Source organism: Lithobates pipiens, unplaced genomic scaffold (genome assembly GCF_037356315.1).
Source record: "Lithobates pipiens isolate NorthernLeopardFrog02 unplaced genomic scaffold, aLitPip1_a1.2 Scaffold_8, whole genome shotgun sequence".
In the NCBI taxonomy this organism is placed as follows: domain Eukaryota; kingdom Metazoa; phylum Chordata; class Amphibia; order Anura; family Ranidae; genus Lithobates; species Lithobates pipiens.
The window spans coordinates 30,506,063-30,528,184 of NW_027507903.1; the positions used below are offsets into that span (position 1 = coordinate 30,506,063).

General features: G+C 52.2%; 1 protein-coding gene across 2 annotated transcripts in view; it reads right to left on the bottom strand.

The window, feature by feature from the left end:
- Positions 1-14,207, bottom strand: part of SLCO3A1 (solute carrier organic anion transporter family member 3A1) — a 546,291-nt gene extending 532,084 nt beyond the window's left edge. The window contains exon 1 of one of the 2 annotated variants that reach the window (XM_077472554.1): positions 13,768-14,207. In XM_077472554.1, the coding sequence (XP_077328680.1) occupies positions 13,768-13,923 (156 nt within the window). In that variant the 5' untranslated portion in view covers positions 13,924-14,207. The remainder of the gene's footprint in view (positions 1-13,767) is intronic. The other variant, XM_077472553.1, reaches the window with a different exon arrangement.
- Positions 14,208-22,122: the final 7,915 nt, after the last annotated feature.

Genomic DNA, 22,122 nt, shown 5'->3' on the forward strand with positions numbered 1-22,122 from the left:
GATTGTATATCTACATATCCTATGCACCCCCATGATTATAAACACTACTATCACACAAATATATAGTGTTAAGCAATATAATGTAGTTCTTCAGTTGGTAGGTATGACAAGCATAATGGGGGGGGGGGGGCAGACATATGGACACAAGATTATACCACTACTATCACACTGATATCTTGTTCTTGTCTATATAAAGTAGTTCTTCGCTATGCAGGCAGTGTTAATTTTGGCAGCAAATTTTGATTTAGTTTTAGTCTTAGGACTAAAATGGCATTTTATTCCCATTTTAGTCTTCTGCAATTGTTTTAGTCGACTAAATCTCCAGTACATTTTAGTCGCCTAAAATCGAATGGGTGTAATTAAATTGTAATGCATTAGTTACCCTTTCGCTACAATTTCCAAACTCATTATATAATGCTGGAGTGAAAAATCGAATATGTTATTTATTATGGTATTGAGGTATGAGCATGCACTACAGACCAGTCAAATTTCATTTTAGTTTTAGTCTTTTGACTAAAATGCAATTTTAGTCGTAATATTATTATTATTATTATTATTATTATTATTAATAATAAAAATATACAGGATTTTTATAGCGCCAACAGTTTACACAGCGCTTTACAACATTAGGGCAGACAGTACAATTACAATACAATTCAATACAGGGGGAATCAGAGGGCCCTGCTCATTAGAGCTTACAATCTAGGAGGGAGGGTCAAGTTATAGAAAAGGGTAATAGCTGTGGGGGATGAGCTAATGGAGAAAATAGTGCAGTTGTTAGATGGAGGTAGGATAGGCTTCTCTGAAGAGGAAAGTTTTCAGGGATCTCCTAAAAGTGGATACATTTGGAGACTGTCTGATAGATTGGGGTAGCGAATTCCAGAGGATGGGCGAGGCTCGGGAGAAGTCCTGGAGGAGGATATGGGAAAAGGTGATGAGGGAGCTAGAGAGGAGGAGGTCTTGGGAGGAATGAAGAGGGCGATTCAGTTGGCATTTTGAGACTAGGCTAGTGATATAGATGGGGGCAGAGTTGTGGATGGCTTTGTAACTTATTGTTAGTATTTTGAATTTAATTTGTTGGGCAAGTGGCAGCCAATGGAGGGATTGGCAGAGAGGGGTAGCAGACACTGAGCGGTTTGTAAGGTGGATGAGTGTGGCAACAACATTCATGATGGACTGAAGGGGGGGGGGGGGGGGGGGGAATAGTCCATTTAAAGGTAAGCCAATGAGGAGGGAGTTGCAGTAGTCAAGGCGAGAGATAACCACGGAGTGAATCAGGAGATTTGTGGTTTCATTGGTTAGAAAGGGACGTAGTTTAGAGATGTTGCGGAGGTTGAGGCGGCAAGCATTAGAAAGTGATTGGATGTGGGCAGGGGCGTACCTAGAGCATTTGGCACCCAGGGCGGATCCTATATCTGGCACCCCCCCACCATAAAATGTAAAAACACCCACTGTGTCCCCTGCATACCTCTGCATCCTTCAATATATTTTTGTCACTACTGTGTACCCCCCCTCTCCACAACTGCACCTCTGGGACCCCTTTAAATTACACAGCACCCTGCACCTCTGGACCCCTTTACATTACACAGGGCCTTGCACCTAAGGACCCCTTTACATTACACAGCAGCCTGCACCTCTGGACCCCTTTACACAGCAGCCTGCACCTCTGGACCCCTTTACATTACACAGCAGCCTGCACCTCTGGACCCCTTTACATTACACAGCAGCCTGCACCTCTGGACCCCTTTACATAACATAGCACCCTGAACCTCCTGACCCCTTTACATTACACAGCACCCTGTACCTCTGGACCCCTTTACATTACACAGGACCTTGCACCTAAGGACCTCTTTACATTACACAGCAGCCTGCACCTCTGGACCCCTTTACATTACACAGCTCTTGTACTTCTGGACCCCTTTACATAACATAGCACCCTGAACCTCCTGACCCCTTTACATTACACAGCCCTTGTACCTATGGATCTCTTTACATTACACAGCACCCTGCACCTCTGCACCCTTTACATTACACAGCCCCTCACAGCTCTGGACCCTCTGCATGTTACACAGATCCCCTACAGTGCAGACCCCCCTCCCTACCATACAGACCCCCATCTACAGTGTAGACCCCCCTACAGTACAGAATCCTCCCCTACAGTACAGACCCCCCCCTACAGTGCAGGACCCCCCCCTACAATGCAGGACCCCCCCCACAGTGCAGGACCCCCCCCCCCACAGTGCAGGACCCCCCCCCCCTACAGTGCAGGACCCCCCCCCCCCTACAGTGCAGGACCCCCCCTACAGTGCACAGCCTCCCCTAAGGACCCATAGTGTACCACGAGCCCAAGGCAGCGGCATTGCAGGGGGAGGTGTGGGCAGCACCCGAGTGAAGTGTCACCTGTCGGCTCAGTGATCCGGGACCCGGCGCAACAATCCCCTTCTCTCTGTGGTCACGTGACTCACGTTGCGCCGTTCTGATCAGTCTCGGGCAGCGGCTGTCACTCACAGCCGAGCAGAGTGAAGCCGCCTCCCCCTCCTCCATGCACAGCACTGTGTAGACAAGGAGGGGGAGGCGGCTTCACTCTGCTCGGCTGTGAGTGACAGCCGCTGCCCGAGACGGATCAGAACGGCCGCGCGACGCGACCACAGAGAGAGAAGGGGATTATTGTGCCGGGTCACTGAGCTGATGTCACTCCACTCGGATGCTACCCCCCCCCCCGCAATGCCGCCCACTGCCAGTGCCTTGGGCTCTCTCTCTGTGGGCTGCACGGCGCTGTCTGACACTTCAGTTGCGGGGGGGGGGGGGTGCTGGCCTGACACCCCCCCAGTGTGTGGCACCCGGGGCGGCATGCCCCCCCGCCCCCCCACTTAGTACGCCCCTGGATGTGGGGCCGAGAATTCAGGATAACACCTAGCACGCTGGCATGTGGGGATGGGTGGAAGGTTGTGCCATTGCTCTTGACAGATAAGTCAGGGGAAGAGGCACGTGGGGGAGGAAATATTATAAGTTCAGTTTTGGACAAGTTGAGTTGGAGGAAGTGATGTGATATCCATACAGATATGTCTGTTAGTAAGTTAGTGATGCGGGAGGAGACTGATGGAGTGAGTTGAGGGGTGGAGAGATAGATTTGTGTGTCGTCAGCGTAGAAATGATATTGAAAGCCATGAGAGGCTATCAGCTGACCCAGGGAAGAGATGTAGATTGAAGATAAAGGAGGTCCAAGAACATTACTTTGGGGGACCCCGACGGAGAAGGGAAGGAAGGAGAATTGTAAGCGACACGGAAGGTGTGTTGGGATAGGTAGGATGAGAGCCACTAAAGAGCACAGTCACGGAGACCGAGGGAGTAAAGTTTTTTGAGGAGGAGGGGGGTGGTCAACCGTGTCAAAGGCAGCTAAAAGGTCCAGAAGTAGGAGTACAGAATAGTGCCCATTGGTTTTTGCAGTTAGTAGGTCATTTGTGAGTTTAAAAAAATAAATAAATAAATAAAAAAAAAAAAAAAAAAAAAAAAAAAAAAGCAGTTTCTGTGGAGTGTTGAGGGCGAAATCAGACTGAAGGGGATCAAGAAGGTTAGTCTTAATGAGGTGGTCACTCAAGGCGTTTAGAGGTAAAAGGGGAGCAAGGAGATAGGGCGTAGGTTGTTAAGATTGGTAGGGTCCAAGGGCGGCTTTTTCAAGTATGGGGGTGACCAGTGCATGTTTTAGAGCATTGGGGAAAATGGCATGGGTGAAGGAGAGATTGAAGATGTGGGTTAGAGAGTGTAGGATGGAGTCAGAGGGCGAACGTAGCATTTGAGAGGGAATGGGGTCCAGGTGGTTAGGTGGGTGTTAGAAAGGAGCTTAGCAACTCTGTCTGTAGTAGCAGATTTGAATAAGGGGAGTGTCAGTTGTACCTGTGGATATGGGGTCTTAAAGCGGAGGTCCACCCTAAAATGGACCTTCCGCTCATCGGATTCCTCCCCCCCTCCGGCGCCACAATTGGCACCTTTCAGGGGGGAGGGGGGTGCAGTTACCTGGATAATCCAGGTAACTGCACCCACTTCCGGGCTAGCTCTCTGCGGAAAGGGGCGTACATTACGCCCCTTTCCGCAAGTGCCCGCCCCCTTCCGCAAGTGCCCCGCTGCCTGCTGGGAAACACACAGATCCCAGAGGCAGCGGGGACCGTCCTCATTGCGCAGCGCGGCTCGCGCATGCGCAGTAGGGAACCGGGAAATGAAGCCGAAAGGCTCCATTTCCTGATTCCCATACCCAAGATGGCGGCGGCAGCACTCGAGTGTCGATCTAGAGATCGGCTTCGGGTGCCGACATCGCGGGCGCGCTGGACAGGTAAGTGTCACTATTTTAAAAGTCAGCAGCTGCAGTATTTGTAGCTGCTGACTTAAAAAAAAAAAAAAAAAAAAAAAAAAAAAACGCGGAGTCCCGGCGGACTCCCGCTTTAACTAGGGGAAGATACCTGTAGAGTGGAGATTTCATCACGGATTGTATCAATCTTGTTTTTGAAGTGATTAGCAATCTCCTGGGCAGTGAGTGAGTCAGTGGGTGGAGGACGAAGTAAAGAGTTGAAGGTAGAAAAAAGTTTACGGGGACTGGATGAAAAGGCATTAATAAGAGTTGTAAAATAGGTCTGCTTGGCAGTGTGGAGGAAAGAATAGTATTTTTGGAGGGCAGATTTGTATTGGTTGAAGTCTTTGAGAGACTTAGTCTTGTGCCACAGACACTAAAGAGCGTGACTACGTTTGAGAATTTTAGTGTCATCTGTTTTCCAGGGTTGTGGGGGGGGGGGGTTGAGGCCCGATTCTGCATGTAGTGAGGGGAGAGAGCTGGTCCAGAGTGGAGGACAGGGATTTATTGTAGATAGAAGTGGCTTGGTTGGGGCAGGACAGGGGAGAGATTTTGTCATAGAGGCGGTCAGTAGCAGAATAGGGAAGAGTTGAAGTTGCGAAAGTTTCTACGGGTGATGGTTATGGCGATTGAAAGGAAAGGTGGCGGAAGACAGACAGACAGACAGACAGACAAACTAATAAGGTGAAGTTCAGAGAGAGGAAAAGGATTGTTTGAGAAGTAGCATGGAGTGCAAAGGTAGGAGAATACAAGGTCAAGGATGTTGCCATCAGAGTAGAAGCCTGTACCCATTGCTTCAGGTCAAATGAAGGAGGTTAGACTAAAGTTTAGAAGTAGCAGGATTGTTTGTATTAGCAGGGATGTTGGAATCACCGAGAAGGATTGTGGGAATTTCAGAGGAGAGAAAGTAGGGTAGCCAGGCAGAAAACTCATCAAGGGAAGTCGGTAATGGTCCAGGGGGCCAGTAGATCACAGCACTTCTTAGGGAAGTTGTAGTGAATAGACGAATACAGTGAGGGGGGGATCATACTCCGCCTCCATTAGTCCTAGGGGAGTGGGTCCAGTGAAGGCCACCCTGGGAGAGGGATGCAGGAGAAGGGGTGTCAGATTCGTGGAGCCAGGTTTCGGTGACAGCAAGTAGATGAAAGGAGTTCGTGACAAAGAGGTCATGAACAGCGGTGAGTTTGTTGCAGACTAAATTGCGTAGATTGTGACTACTGCCAGAGGGTGTAGGGTGATGGTAATGGGTGCGTTAGGTACAGTTAAATAAAGGGAGGCCCAGAGTTTGGGGAAATATCTCCAGCGGTTAGGAGAAGTAGAAAAATAAGAGGTAATATGAGAATAAGATTTGTATGAGGGGGACATGCATCAGTATCCTGGGGGGTTTGTTAGCAAGTGGGCTTAGGGTTGGAAAGAGCTGAGGAGTGCAATAATAGGGGGAGGGGAGAAGTGAGGGTGATATGTACAGATTGAGGGGTGAAGAGAAGTGAGTTTGAGTAGAGAGGCTGCAATTGTGAAAAGGAGGAGAGGCAAAGAGTGCGTGTTTTAGAGAGGAAGGTGAGATAATGTGGAAATGAGGTCACTTGCAGTCTGCTGTGGTTTGCTTTGTGCAAAAATCGCTGAAGTGCAAGAGCGGAAGTGCCACTTATTCAAAGAACCCCACTTCTTTGGAAGAACCCCCTATATGTGTTCCCCTGTAAAGTAGGCCTTGTTTTTACACTGTGTTGAGTGTGGATTGAATCTGGCAATTAAATCATATTCATTTAGTCGACTAAAATGTTTTAGTCAACAAAATTAACACTGTATGCAGGTTTGACAAAAACACATAAATATAGGATATGTAGACACAAGACACTCCCATGTTTATATCACTACTATCACACTGCTATATGGTGCTTGTCTATGTACAGAAGTCCTTCACTTTGCAGCTGTGACGAGCAGCGAATGCCAGCAAATAAGGAGACACATACACATATACACACACACACACACACACACACACACACACACACAAACTTCCCTATGCTAATAATATTACCATCACACTGATATATGGTGTCAGTCTATGTAAAGAACTCCTTCACTTTGCAGCTGTAAAATGCAGCCGATGCCAGGCAATAAGAGATATACACAAGTCGCACAGACACACTGATACCACTACTATCACATTGATATATATATGCGGTTAGCCTGTATAAAATAGACTTTCATTCTGCAAGTTTGATAAGCAGATCATGGCATGTAATAAAAGGAGAGACATAGACATACAAGTGTCATCTGTGTATAATAGGATGACACAGGTACATGGTGTACATTCTGTGTAAACAAGTCCTTCAGCTTGCAGGTTTGACAGGGAGCCAATGACATGCAATAAGGGACAGACATACATTACACTGGCCTGCTAATAATACTACTACTATCACAGTGATATATGGTGCTTGTCTATGGAAAGTTGTCCTTCACTTTGCAGCTAATGACAGGCAATAGGGGATAGACCCGGCACACTCACATGTGTAGAATACTATCACACTGATATATGATGTGTGTCTATAGAAGGGAGGTAATAAGAGGCGGTGAGGAGAGCTGGTAGTATGCCGGCTTCTCTGTCACTGCATAGCATCCTGCAGAGATTTCTCCACAATTCTGCCAGTAACTCAGCTCATCCACTGCAGTGCACCGGCCAGGCAAAGGCTGAGAGGAATGCGGAGAGAAGTAATGACCGAGGAAAGTCACCCTGTACCATGCAGTACTCAGACACCTAACCAGCCTGTATACTGGGGGGGCGCAAAGCCTGCCGTATACTGGGGGGGGCGCGCAAATCCCGACGTATACTGGGGGGGGGGACGCAAAGCCCAACGTATACTGGGGGGGGGGGGGGGGAACGCAAAGCCCGATGTATACTGGGGAGGGGGGGACGCAAAGTCCGCGGTATACTGGGGGGGACGCAAAGTCCGTGGGAAAACTGGGGGGGGACGCAAAGTCCATGGGAAAACTGGGGGGACGCAAAGTCCGTGGGAAAACTGGGGGGGGGGCGCAAAGTCCGCGGTATACTGGGGGGGGGGGCGCAAAGTCCGCGGTATACTGGGGGGGGGGGGCGCAAAGTCCGCGGTATACTGGGGGGGCGCAAAGTCCACGGTATACTGGGGGGACGCAAAGTCCGCCGAGTACTGGGGGGGGACGCAAAGTCCGCCGAGTACTGGGGGGGGACGCAAAGCCCGCTGTATACTGGGGGGGGACGCAAAGCCCGCCGTATACTGGGGGGGGGACGCAAAGCCCACCGTATACTGGGGGGGGGACGCAAAGCCCACCGTATACTGGGGGGGGACGCAAAGCCCACCGTATACTGGGGGGGGACGCAAAGCCCACCGTATACTGGGGGGGGACGCAAAGCCCACCGTATACTGAGGGGGACGCAAAGCCCACCGTATACTGGGGGGGGGGGGGGAGGCAGAGCATGTTGTATACTGGGGGGGCGCCAAGCCCGCCATATACTATAGGGGGGGTGCAGAGCCCACCATACACTAGGTGCACACAGAGCCAGCCAGCTGTATATTATTAGGTTACCTCCTGTATACTAGGTGTATAATGTGTACATACAGAGCTGACACCATGCACTGAGCTGACCCCACTTGTATGCAGCCTCCACCTGTGACTATATTTGGAGTATACTGAGTGTACATTGGGTGACAGCTGTGACTCAGGTAAGTGCCCATGGCCCCCTGTTTATTGGGTGACCACTGTCAGGTAAGCTCCTACAGTCCTCTATCTCCGGTGTATGCTGGGTGTATACGGAGTGTAAATTAGATGCATGTTGGGTGTCATCATGCCAATCACCAGGTAAGCGCCTACAGTCCCCTGTGTGTTGGGTGTATATCGGGCGAGTATCGGGTGACCCCATGTGGCTAACCAAGGAAACTTCTACAGTCCCCTGTATATTAGGTGTATGCTGTTGTATGTAGGGGGGTCCCCTTTATATTGGATGAATGTTGGATGTCTATTGGGTGAGCAGCTTTGGGTAAATATTGGATGTATTTTAAGTGAATGGAAGGTGAATGTTGGGTCACTCACCTGCCATAGTCCCCTGTATGTTGGGTGTATATTGGGTAAATGTTGGGTTACTCACCAGGTGAGCTTCTACAGTCTTTGAATTTTGGGTGAACGCCAAGTGTACGTTGGGTGTATATCAAGTGTATGTTGCCTCACTCACCAGGTAAGCTCCTACAGTCCTCTGTATGTTGTGTGAATGTTGGGTGTACAGTGCCTTGAAAAAGTATTCATACCCCTTGAAATGTTCCACATTTTGTCATGTTACAACCCCAAAAATGTAAAATGTATTTTATTGGGATTTTATGTGATAGACCAACACAAAGTGCTCATATTTGTATACTTTCTTTTTCTAGTCGTACGTGTTGTACGTCACTGCGTTCTTGGCGGTCGGAATTTGGTGTGACCGTGTGTAGGCATGACAGCTTGAGCGGAATTCCGTCGGGAAAACCATCAGAGCTTTTTCCGACCATAATTCCGATCGTGTGTACGCGGCATAACAGGCTTTCTTATAAGATTGCCCTGTGTTTGGCTCCATCCATCTTCCCCACACACAGCGTTTTGCTTTTAGGCCACAAAGTACAATTTTGGTCTCATGTGATCAGAGCACCTTCTTCCATGTCTGCTGTGTCCCCCACATGGCTCCTCACAAACGGCACTTCTTATGGATTTCTTTCCACAATGTCTTTCTTCTTGCTACTCTTCCATGAAGGTCAGATTTGTGGAGGACACGACTAATAGTTGTCCTGAGGACAGATTCTCCCCCCTGAGCTGCGGATCTCTGCAGCTCCTCCAGAGTTCTCATGGGCCTCTCGGCTGTTCTCTGATGAAGTCTCTCCTTGCCCGGCCTGCGCTCCACATTTGGAAAGGGTCCTGAGCAGCTTTTGGTTTGCAATTCAGGTGCAAAAATACGGACCGGATTATCATCTGAAGCGGTGATCAGGGACGCACCGGACCCCATGATGTGATCCCAGCCTGAAGGGGCTGAATACAAATCCACCCCACACTTTTCACATTTGTTTTTTTTTTTTTTTTACAAAAAAAATAAGTTGAAAACCATTTATCATTTTCTTTCCACTTCACAATTATGTGTCACTTTGTGTTGGTCCATCACATAAAATCTCAATAAAATACATTTATGTTTTTGGCTGTAACATGACACAATGTGGAAACTGTCAAGGGGTGCGATATTTTTCAAGGCAATATGTATCAGGTGAATGTTGGGTCACTCACCAGGTAAGCCCCACAGTCCTCTGTAGATTGGGTGAATGTCACGTCACTCACCAGGTAAGCCCCCACAGTCCCCTGGGTGAATGTGGGTTGAAAGTCAGGTCACTCACCAGATAAACCCCCACAGTCCCCTGTATACTGGGTGAATGTTGGATGAATATTGGGTCACTCACCAGGTAAGCCCCACAGTCCCTGGGACACTGGATGAATGTTGGGTCACTCACCAGGTAAGCCCCCAGGCCCCTGTACACTGGGTGAATGTTGGGTTACTCACCAGGTAAGCCCCCATAGTCCCCTGAACAGTGGGTGAATGTTGGGTTACTCACCAGGTAAGCCCCCTTGGTCCCCTGTACAGTGGGTGAATGTCTGGTCACTCACCAGGTAAGCCCCCCACAGTCCCCTTGCACTGGGTGAATGTTGGGTGAAAGTCCGGTCACTCACCAGGTAAGCCCCCAGGCCCATGTACACTGGGTGAATGTTGGGTTACTCACAGGTAAGCTCCCAGTACACTGGGTGAAAGTCGGGTCACTCACCAGGTAAGCCCCCACAGTCCCCTGTACAGTGGGTGAATGTTGGGTTACTCACCAGGTAAGCCCCCACAGTCCCCTGTACACTGGGTGAATGTTGGTTCACTCACCAGGTAAGCCCCCACAGTCCCCTGTACACTGGGTGAATGTTGGGTGAATGTTGGGTCACTCACCAGGTAAGCTCCCACAGTCCCCTATACACTGGGTGAATGTTGGTTCACTCACCTGGTAAGCCCCCACAGTCCGCTGTGCACTGGGTGAATGTTGGGTCACTCACCAGGTAAGCCCCCCCAGTCCCCTGTACACTGGGTGAATGTTGGGTAAATTTTGGGCCACTCACCAGGTAAGCCCCCCCCAGTCCCCTGTACACTGGGTGAATGTCAGGTCACTCACCAGGTAAGCCCCCCCAGTCCCCTGTACACTGGGTGAATGTCGGGTGAATGTTGGGTCACTCACCAGGTAAGCCCCCCCCCAGTCCCCTGTACACTGGGTGAATGTCGGGTGAATGCTGGGTCACTCACCAGGTAAGCCCCCCCAGTCCCCTGTACACTGGGTGAATGTCGGGTGAATGTTGGGTCACTCACCAGGTAAGCCCCCCCAGTCCCCTGTACATTGGGTGAATGTTGGGTCACTCACCAAGTAAGCCCCCCCCAGTCCCCTGTACACTGGGTGAATGTTGGGTGAATGTTGGGTCACTCACCAGGTAAGCCCCCACAGTCCCCTGTACACTGGGTGAATGTTGGGTCACTCACCAGGTAAGCCCCCACAGTCCCCTGTACACTGGGTGAATGTCAGGTGAATGTTGGGTCACTCACCAGGTAAGCCCCCACAGTCCCCTGTACACTGGGTGAATGTTGGGTGAATGTTGGGTCACTCACCAGGTAAGCCCTCCCCCCAGTCCCCTGTACACTGGGTGAATGTTGGGTCACTCACCAGGTAAGCCCCCCCAGTCCCCTGTACACTGGGTGAATGTTGGGTCACTCACCAAGTAAGCCCCCCCAGTCCCCTGTACACTGGGTGAATGTTGGGTCACTCACCAGGTAAGCCCCCACAGTCCCCTGTACACTGGGTGAATGTTGGGTCACTCACCAGGTAAGCCCCCACAGTCCCCTGTACACTGGGTGAATGTCAGGTGAATGTTGGGTCACTCACCAGGTAAGCCCCCACAGTCCCCTGTACACTGGGTGAATGTTGGGTGAATGTTGGGTCACTCACCAGGTAAGCCCCCCCAGTCCCCTGTACACTGGGTGAATGCCGGGTCACTCACCAGGTAAGCCCCACCAGTCCCCTGTACACTGGGTGAATGTTGGGTCACTCACCAGGTAAGCCCCCACAGTCCCCTGTACACTGGGTGAATGTTGGGTGAATGTTGGGTCACTCACCAGGTAAGCCCCCACAGTCCCCTGTACACTGGGTGAATGTCGGGTGAATGTTGGGTCACTCACCAGGTAAGCCCCCCCCAGTCCCCTGTACACTGGGTGAATGTTGGGTGAATGTTGGGTCACTCACCAGGTAAGCCCCCACAGTCCCCTGTACACTGGGTGAATGTTGGGTCACTCACCAGGTAAGCCCCCACAGTCCCCTGTACACTGGGTGAATGTCGGGTGAACGTTGGGTCATTCATCAGGTAAGCTCCCCCAGTCCCCTGTTCACTGGGTGAATGTCGGGTAAACGTTGGGTCATTCACCAGGTAAGCTCCCCCAGTCCCCTGTACACTGGGTGAATGTCGGGTGAATGTTGGGTCACTCACCAGGTAAGCCCCCCCAGTCCCCTGTACACTGGGTGAATGTCTGGGGAACGTTGGGTCATTCACCAGGTAAGCCCCCACAGTCCCCTGTACACTGGGTGAATGTTGGGTGAATGTTGGGTCACTCGCCAGGTAAGCCCCCACAGCCCCCTGTACACTGGGTGAATGTTGGGTGAATGTTGGGTCACTCACCAGGTAAGCCCCCACAGCCCCCTGTACACTGGGTGAATGTCGGGTGAATGTTGGGTCACTCACCAGGTAAGCCCCCCAGTCCCCTGTACACTGGGTGAATGTTGGGTCACTCACCAGGTAAGCCCCCACCGTCCCCTGTACACTGGGTGAATGTCGGGTGAATGTTGGGTCACTCACCAGGTAAGCCCCCCCAGTCCCCTGTACACTGGGTGAATGTCTGGTGAACGTTGGGTCATTCACCAGGTAAGCCCCCACAGTCCCCTGTACACTGGGTGAATGTTGGGTCACTCGCCAGGTAAGCCCCCACAGCCCCCTGTACACTGGGTGAATGTTGGGTGAATGTTGGGTCACTCACCAGGTAAGCCCCCTGTACACTGGGTGAATGTCGGGTGAATGTTGGGTCACTCACCAGGTAAGCCCCCCAGTCCCCTGTACACTGGGTGAATGTCGGGTGAATGTTGGGTCACTCACCAGGTAAGCCCCCACAGTCCCCTGTACACTGGGTGAATGTTGGGTGAATGTTTGGTCACTCACCAGGTAAGCCCCCCAGTCCCCTGTACACTGGGTGAATGTCGGGTGAATGTTGGGTCACTCACCAGGTAAGCCCCCACAGTCCCCTGTACACTGGGTGAATGTTGGGTCACTCACCAGGTAAGCCCCCACAGTCCCCTGTACACTGGGTGAATGTCGGGTGAACGTTGGGTTATTCATCAGGTAAGCTCCCCCAGTCCCCTGTTCACTGGGTGAATGTCGGGTGAACGTTGGGTCATTCACCAGGTAAGCTCCCCCAGTCCCCTGTACACTGGGTGAATGTCGGGTGAATGTTGGGTCACTCACCAGGTAAGCCCCCCCAGTCCCCTGTACACTGGGTGAATGTCTGGGGAACGTTGGGTCATTCACCAGGTAAGCCCCCACAGTCCCCTGTACACTGGGTGAATGTTGGGTGAATGTTGGGTCACTCGCCAGGTAAGCCCCCACAGCCCCCTGTACACTGGTTGAATGTTGGGTGAATGTTGGGTCACTCACCAGGTAAGCCCCCACAGCCCCCTGTACACTGGGTGAATGTCGGGTGAATGTTGGGTCACTCACCAGGTAAGCCCCCCAGTCCCCTGTACACTGGGTGAATGTTGGGTCACTCACCAGGTAAGCCCCCACAGTCCCCTGTACACTGGGTGAATGTTGGGTGAATGTTTGGTCACTCACCAGGTAAGCCCCCCAGTCCCCTGTACACTGGGTGAATGTCGGGTGAATGTTGGGTCACTCACCAGGTAAGCCCCCCCAGTCCCCTGTACACTGGGTGAATGTCTGGTGAACGTTGGGTCATTCACCAGGTAAGCCCCCACAGTCCCCTGTACACTGGGTGAATGTTGGGTCACTCGCCAGGTAAGCCCCCACAGCCCCCTGTACACTGGGTGAATGTTGGGTGAATGTTGGGTCACTCACCAGGTAAGCCCCCTGTACACTGGGTGAATGTCGGGTGAATGTTGGGTCACTCACCAGGTAAGCCCCCCAGTCCCCTGTACACTGTTTGAATGTCGGGTGAATGTTGGGTCACTCACCAGGTAAGCCCCCACAGTCCCCTGTACACTGGGTGAATGTCGGGTGAATGTTGGGTCACTCACCAGGTAAGCCCCCACAGCCCCCTGTACACTGGGTGAATGTTGGGTGAATGTTGGGTCACTCACCAGGTAAGCCCCCACAGTCCCCTGTGCCAGCATCAGCGCACACTCGGACACCAGGAAGATCTTGATGTTGAGGAAGGGGGAAGTCCTCTTCTTCTTCCTCGGGCTCTGGGTCTCTCCCCCCTCCGCACTCGGGTCCCTCTCGGTCCGGCTCTTCATCCCTCCTGGCGGTGATGATGGCGATGACCTCCCTCCTCTCCTCTGCCCGATCCGGGTGAAGGTCTGGGGATCAGTCCGCTCCGATCCTCTGATGGTTGGAGCTCCGCTCACTCCTCCCCCTCCTCCGTACAATCAGACAGGTCCGAGCCGAGAGTCCGCCGCCTCCTCCGCACCTTCCATCTCCTTCCCAGCGGGGAGAGCCGGGAGAGGGGGCCGAGGGGAGCTCCGCATCACACAGTCCGCATCCCGGACTACTGATGTCTGCAGGCCACACTCCGCTCTATATAGCGCGCTCATCAGCGACCTCTAGCGGAGGTCAGGAGTCCGCATTGCATGGGGGAGCTCAGCTCACAGGTGTCTGTCCCAGGAGTCACCTCTGCAGAGAGCTGCCTGCATCCCTCCATCATCACCCACCATAGAGGAGTCACCTCTGGAGAGAGCTGCCTGCATCCCCATCATCACCCACCATAGAGGAGTCACCTCTGCAGAGAGCTGCCTGCATCCCCATCATCACCCACCATAGAGGAGTCACCTCTGCAGAGAGCTGCCTGCATCCCCATCATCACCCACCATAGAGTAGTCACCTCTGCAGAGAGCTGCCTGCATCCCCATCATCACCAGCCATAGAGGAGTCACCTCTGCAGAGAGCTGCCTGGATCCCTCCATCATCACCCACCATAGAGGAGTCACCTCTGCAGAGAGCTGCCTGCATCCCCATCATCACCCACCATAAAGGAGTCACCTCTGCAGAGAGCTGCCTGCATCCCCATCATTACCAGCCATAAAGTAGTCACCTCTGCAGAGAGCTGCCTGCATCCCCATCATCACCCACCATAGAGTAGTCACCTCTGCAGAGAGCTGCCTGCATCCCCATCATCACCCACCATAGAGTAGTCACCTCTGCAGAGAGCTGCCTGCATCCCCATCATCACCCACCATAGAGTAGTCACCTCTGCAGAGAGCTGCCTGCATCCCCATCATCACCAGCCACAGAGGAGTCACCTCTGCAGAGAGCTGCCGGCATCCCCATCATTACCAGCCATAGAGGAGTCACCTCTGCAGAGAGCTGCCTGGATCTTTCCATCATCACCCACCATAGAGGAGTCACCTCTGCAGAGAGCTGCCGGCATCCCCATCATTACCCGCCATAGAGGATTCACCTCTGCAGAGAACTGCCTGGATCCCACCATCACCGACTATAGAGGAGTCACTTCTACAGAGAACTGCCTGCATCCCCACCATCACCCACCATAGAGGAGTCACCTCTGCAGAGAGCTGCCTGCATCCCCATCATCACCCACCATAGAGGAGTCACCTCTACAGAGAACTGCCGAGATCCCCACTATCACCCACCATAGAGGAGTCACCTCTGCAGAGAGCTGCCTGGATCCCACCATCACCATCCATAGCAGAGTCACCTCTACCAGGGGCGTACTAAGTGGGGGGGCGGGGGGGCGTGCCGCCCCGGGTGCCACACACTGGGGGGGGTGTCAGGCCAGCGCCCCCCCCCCCCCCCCTCCGCAACTGAAGTGTCAGACAGCGCCGTGAGGAGCCAGAGGCACTGGCAGTGGGCGGCATTTTGCGGGGGGGTGCGAGCAGCACCCGAGTGGAGTGACATCTGCCGGCTCAGTGATCCGGGACCCGGCTCCCCTTCTCTCTGTGGTCGCGTCGCGCTGCCGTTCTGATCAGTCTCGGGCAGCGGCTGTCACTCACAGCCGAGCAGAGTGAAGCCGCCCCCCCCTCCTCCATGCACAGCACTGTGTAGACAAGGAGGGGGAGGCGGCTTCACTCTGCTCGGCTGTGAGTGACAGCCGCTGCCCGAGACTGATCTGAACGGCGCGATGTGAGTCACGTGACTACAGAGAGAAGGGGATTATTGCGCCGGGTCCCGGCTCGCACCCCCCCCCCCTGCAATGCCGCTGCCTTCGGCTCCAGGTACACTATGGGTCCTTAGGGGAGGCTGTGCACTGTAGGGGGGTTCTTTACTGTGGTGGGTCCTGCACTGTAGGGGGTCTGCACTGTAGGGGGGGTCCTGCACTGTAGGGGGGTCCTGCACTGTAGGGGGGGTCCTGCACTGTAGGGGGTCTGCAGGGGGGGTCCTGCACTGTAGGGGGGTCCTGCACTGTAGGGGGGTTCTTTTTCTGTGGTGGGTCCTGCACTGTAGGGGGGGGTCCTGCACTGTAGGGGGTCCTGCACTGTAGGGGGGGTCTGCACTGTAGGGGGGGTCCTGCACTGTAGGGGGGTCCTGCACTGTAGGGGGGGTCCTGCACTGTAGAAGGGGTCCTGCACTGTAGAAGGGGTCATGCACTATAGGGGTCCTGCACTGTAGGGGTCCTGCACTGTAGAAGGGGTCCTGCACTGTAGGGGGGGTCCTGCATTGTAGGGGGGGTCCTGCACTGTAGAAGGGGTCCTGCACTGTAGGGGGGTCCTGCACTGTAGAAGGGGTCCTGCACTGTAGGGGGGTCCTGCACTGTAGAAGGGGTCCTGCACTGTAGGGGGGGGGGTCCTGCACTGTAGGGGGTCCTGCACTGTAGAAGGGGTCCTGCACTGTAGGGGGGTCTGCACTGTAGAAGGGGTCCTGCACTGTAGAAGGGGTCCTGCACTGTAGAAGGGTTCCTGCACTGTAGGGGGGTCCTGCACTGTAGAAGGGGTCCTGCACTGTAGGGGGGGGGTCTGTACTATAGGGGAAGATTCTGTACTGTAGGTGAGGATTCTGTACTGTAGGGGAGTCTGTACTGTAGGGGGGTCTGCGCTGTAGGGGGGTGGGTCTGTATTGTAGGAGGGTCTGCACTGTAGGGGGGGGGGGGTCTGCGCTATAGGGTGGAGGGGTCTGTACTGTAGGAGGGTCTGCACTGTAGGGGAGGATTCTGTACTGTAGGGGGGTCTACACTGTAGATGGGGGTCTGTATGGTAGGGAGGGGGGTCTGCACTGTAGGGGATCTGTGTAACATGCAGAGGGTCCAGAGCTGTGAGGGGCTGTGTAATGTAAAGGGGGTGCAGAGGTGCAGGGTGCTGTGTAATGTAAAGGGGTCCAGAGGTACAAGGGCTGTGTAATGTAAAGGGGTCCAGAGGTTCAGGGTGCTGTGTAATGTAAAGGGATCCATGGGTACAAGGGCTGTGTAATGTAAAGGGGTCAGGAGGTTCAGGGTGCTATGTTATGTAAAGGGGTCCAGAGGTACAAGAGCTGTGTAATGTAAAGGGGTCCAGAGGTGCAGGCTGCTGTGTAATGTAAAGAGGTCCTTAGGCGCAAGGTCCTGTGTAATGTAAAGGGGTCCAGAGGTGCAGGGCACTGTGTAATGTAAAGGGTTCCAGAGGTGCAGGGGGCTGTGTAATGTAAAGAGGTCCTTAGGTGCAAGGTCCTGTGTAATGTAAAGGGGTCCAGAGGTGCAGGGTGCTGTGTAATTTAAAGGGGTCCAGAGGTGCAGTTGTGGAGAGGGGGGGTACACAGTAGTGACAAAAAGATATTGAAGGATGCAGAGGTATGCAGGGGACACGGTGGGTGTTTTTACATTTTATGGTGGGGGGGGGGGGGTGCCAGATATAGGATCCGCCCCGGGTGCCAAATGCTCTAGGTACGCCCCTGACCTCTACAGAGAACTGCCTGGATCCCACCCTCACCTGCCACAGAAGAGTCTCAGGTGTCACCTTACACTATTTATGGACATAATCCAGGGAATTCAATCCGCTCTAACCACACATTTCTGGCTGTAGTTCCCTTTAAAACGACCTGTGTTGAGTAAATAGATACCAAGCATGTCAAGCCTTAAAGTGGAACTCCACCCAAAAGGGGATGTTCCGCTTTAAAGCCTCCTCACCCAATCAGACTGATCTGAGCCGATGGGATTTAATCACTGATGGGTTATTTCTTTTTTGCAAAAAAAAAAATAAAAAAAAAAGACTGGACATTTTGGAAAGAAAAAAAAAATTTCATAAAATTTTGAAAACAGGTAATTTTTCTCCTTCATTGATGTGTGTTTATGAGGCTGCACTGATGGGTACTGATAGGTGACACTGAACAGCACTGATAGCTGACACTGATAAGCAGCACTGATAGTTGACACTGATGAGTACTGATAGCTGACACTGATAAGCAGCACTGATAGGTGACACTGATAGGTGACACTGATGGGCACTGATAAGCAGCACTGATAGGTGACACTGATGAGCACTGATAGGTGGCACTGATGGGCACTGATAGGTGACACTGATGGGTGACACTGATAGTTGACACTGATAGGTGACACAGATGGGCACTGATAGGTGGTACTGATAGTTGACACTGATAGTTGACACTGATAGGTGACACTGATAGTTGACACTGATAGGTGACACTGATGGGCACTGATAGGTGGCACTGATAAGCATCACTGATAGTTGACACTGATGAGCACTGATAGGTGACACTGATAGACAGCAATGATAGGTGACACTGATGAGCACTGATAGGTGGCACTGATGGGCACTGATAGGTGACACTGATGAGCACTGACAAGTGGCACTGATAGGTGACACTGATGAGCACTTATAGGTGGCACTGATAGGCAGCACTGATAGGTGACACTGATGGGCACTGATAGGCAGCACTGATGAGCACTGATATGTGACACTGATGAGCACTGATAGGTGGCACTGATGGGCACTGATAGGTGAGACTGATGAGCACTAATAGGTGACACTGATAGTCACTGATAGGAGACACTGATGGGCACTGATAGGTAACACTGATGGGCACTGATAGGTGACACTGATGAGCACTGATAGGTGACACTGATGAGCACTGATAGGTGGTAGACATGTGCAGAGTAAAATATTTTGTTTCGGAATTTCGTTTTCGTCTGAAAACTTAATTTATTTAGTTACTCCCGAAATTCGTTTTTATTTATTTCGTTTTTCGTTCAAAAATTGCATTCGTCCGAAAATCCACATGAATTACGGTCGAATCTGTCTTTGAAGGCTTATGGTGTCTGTCGAATGTATAAAGAAGATTCGACGGAGCTAGTATATATAGCATACTTTAGAACCCTATTAAAGTCTATGGGACTCCAACGTTCAAAATCTAAAGTGCTAATTTTAAAGACTAATTTACAAGTTACTGTCCTAAAAAGTGTTTGGGGACCCGGGTCCTGCCCCAGGGGACATGTATCAATGCAAAAAAAAGTTTTAAAAACTGACGTTTTTTCGGGAGCAGTGATTTTAATAATGATTAAAGTGAAACAATAAAAGTGTAATATTCCTTTAAATTTCGTAGGGGGGGGGGGGGGGGGGGTGACTATAGTATGCCTGTGAAGGGGCTCATGTTTCTGGTGCTTAGAACTGTCCCTGCACAAAGTGTCATTTATGCAGGAAAAAAAGTCCTTTAACCACTACAGATCCGCGCTATTGCCAAATGACGGCATTAGCGCGGACCTACATTTCCGGGACGACGTCTATTGACGTCGTCCCGGATACGAGCGGCCTGCGCGCCCCCTGAGGGGCGCGCGCGGCGCGCTCTGTGATCGGCGAGTCCGTGAGACTCGCCTGATCACCGATCCGTGCAAGGGGTCGATCCCGACCCCTTATCACGTGATCAGCTGTCAGCCAATGACAGCTGATCATGTGATAGAACGGAGCCGGTAATCGGCTATTATTCCTCCTCGCGCTGACAGCGCGAGGAGAGAAAAAAAAAGCCGATCACCGGCGGCCGTGATCGGGACATCAGTCCCGATCACGGCCAGCAATACAGCTGACCACCTGCCCCCTGCCAGTGCCCACCTGCCCACCGCCGTGCCATCCTGAATAAAAGTAAGTGCCCCCCATCAGTGCCCCCATCAGTGCCCATAGTGCCCACAGTGCCACCTACAGTGCCACCCACAATGCCACCCACAGTGCCATCCAGCAGTGCCACCAACAGTGCCACCCACAGTGCCCACAATCTGCCTCAAAGGTGCTGCGACCCAGTGCCGCCCATCAGTGCCCAGCAGTGCCGCCCATCAGTGCCCAGCATTGCCGCCCATCAGTGCCCAGCAGTGCCACCTATCAGAGCCACCTATCAGTGCCACCTATCAGTGCCCATCAGTCCCATCTATCAGTGGTACCTATCAGTGCCCATCCGTGCCACCCATCCGTGCCACTTATCCGTGCCACCCATCCATGCCATCTTATCTGTGCCCATCTTTGCCCATCAGTGCCGCCTTATCTGTGCCCATCGGTGCCGCCTTATCTGTGCCTATTAGTGCCGCCTTAACTATGCCTATCAGTGCCCACCAGTGCAGCCTATCAGTGCCCACCAATGCAGCCCATCAGTGCCCACCAATGCAGCCCATCAGTGCCCACCAATGCAGCCATCAGTGCCGCCTAATCAGCGCACTTCAATGAAGGAGAAAAATGACCCGTTTGCAAAATTTTATAACAAACTATTAAAACATGATTTATTATTTATTTTTTTTGCATCTTTTTTTGTTTGTTTAGCAAAAAATAAAACTCCGAGCTGTAACTAAATACCACCAAAAGAAAGCTCTATTTGTGGGAAAAAAATGATAAAAATTTCATTTGGGTACAGTGTTGTATGCCCGCGCAATTGTCATTCAAAGTGCATCAGCGCTGAAAGCTGAAAATTGGTCTGGGACTGAGGGGGGTTTAAGTGCCCAGTAAGCAAGTGGTTAAAATCACTCGCAGCTATTATGAATTGTCGGCTCCGTAATACAGAGAACACTCATTGAAAGTCATTGATAAAAAAATAAATAAATTAATTTAAAAAAAGCGTGGGGGTCCCCCAAATTCAATTACCAGGCCCTTCAGGTCTGGTATGGATATTAAGGGGAACCCCGCGTCAAATAAAAAAAAAATTGATGTGGGGGTCCCCCTAAAAATTCATACCAGACCCTTTATCCGAGCACGCAACCTGGCAGGCCGCAGGAAAAGAGGGGGGGACGAGAGAGCGGCCCCCCTCCCTCCTGAACTGTACCAGGCCACATGCCCTCAATATTGGGAGGATGCTTTGGGGATCTGTGACCCCTCAAAGCACCTTGTCCCCATGTTGATGAGGACAAGGGCCTCATCCCCACAACCCTGGCCGGTGGTTGTGGGGGTCTGCGGGCGGGGGGCTTATCAGAATCTGGAAGCCCCCTTTAACAAGGGGACCCCCAGATCCTGCCCCCCCCCTGTTTGAAATGGTAAGGGGGTACAAAAGTACCCCTACCATTTCACAAAGAAAGTGTAAAAAATAGTTAAATAAGACAAACACACTTTTGAAAAATTCCTTTATTAAAAAGAAAAAAAAGATTCCAGCGGTGGTAATCCATTCTTGCTATCCAGCGACGGACGATCATTTCTCCAGTGATGGCTCATCTGAATCAGCGCAGCGAATCCATCCTTCTTCTGTCTCCATGGAGGAGACACTGCAGGGATTCCGGCGGCCTGACGTTTCTTATATACGGAGGGCGGGGCCAACCGTCACCTGACCCCGCCCCCCTCTGACGCAAGGGGAAACCCGGGGTTCCCTGTGACGTATGGGTGACCCCGCCCCCCTCTGATGTAACGGAAACCTGCCTGTGTTACATCAGAGGGGTGTGGGGTCACCCATACGTCACAGGGAACCCCAGGTTTCCCCTTGCGTCAGAGGGGGGCAGGGTCAGGTGACGGGTGGCCCCGCCCTCCGTATATAGGAAACGTCAGGCCGCCGGAATCCCTGCAGTGTCTCCTTCGTGGAGACAGAAGAAGGATGGATTCACTGCGCTGATTCAGATGAGCCATCGCTGGAGAGATGACCGTCCGTCGCTGGATAGCAAGAGTGGATTACCACCGCTGGAATCTTTTTTTTATTTTTAATAAAGGAATTTTTCAAAAGTGTGTTTGTATTATTTAACAATTTTTTACACTTTCTTTGTGAAATGGTAGGGGTACTTTTGTACCCCCTTACCATTTCAAACAGGGGGGGGCGGGATCTGGGGGTCTTCTTGTTAAAGGGGGCTTCCAGATTCTGATAAGCCCCCCGCCCGCAGACCCCCACAACCACCGGCCAGGGTTGTGGGGATGAGGCCCTTGTCCTCATCAACATGGGGACAAGGTGCTTTGAGGGGTCACAGATCCCCAAAGCATCCTCCCAATGTTGAGGGCATGTGGCCTGGTACGGTTCAGGAGGGAGGGGGGCCGCTCTCTCATCCCCCCCTCTTTTCCTGTGGCCTGCCAGGTTGCGTGCTCAGATAAAGGGTCTGGTATGGA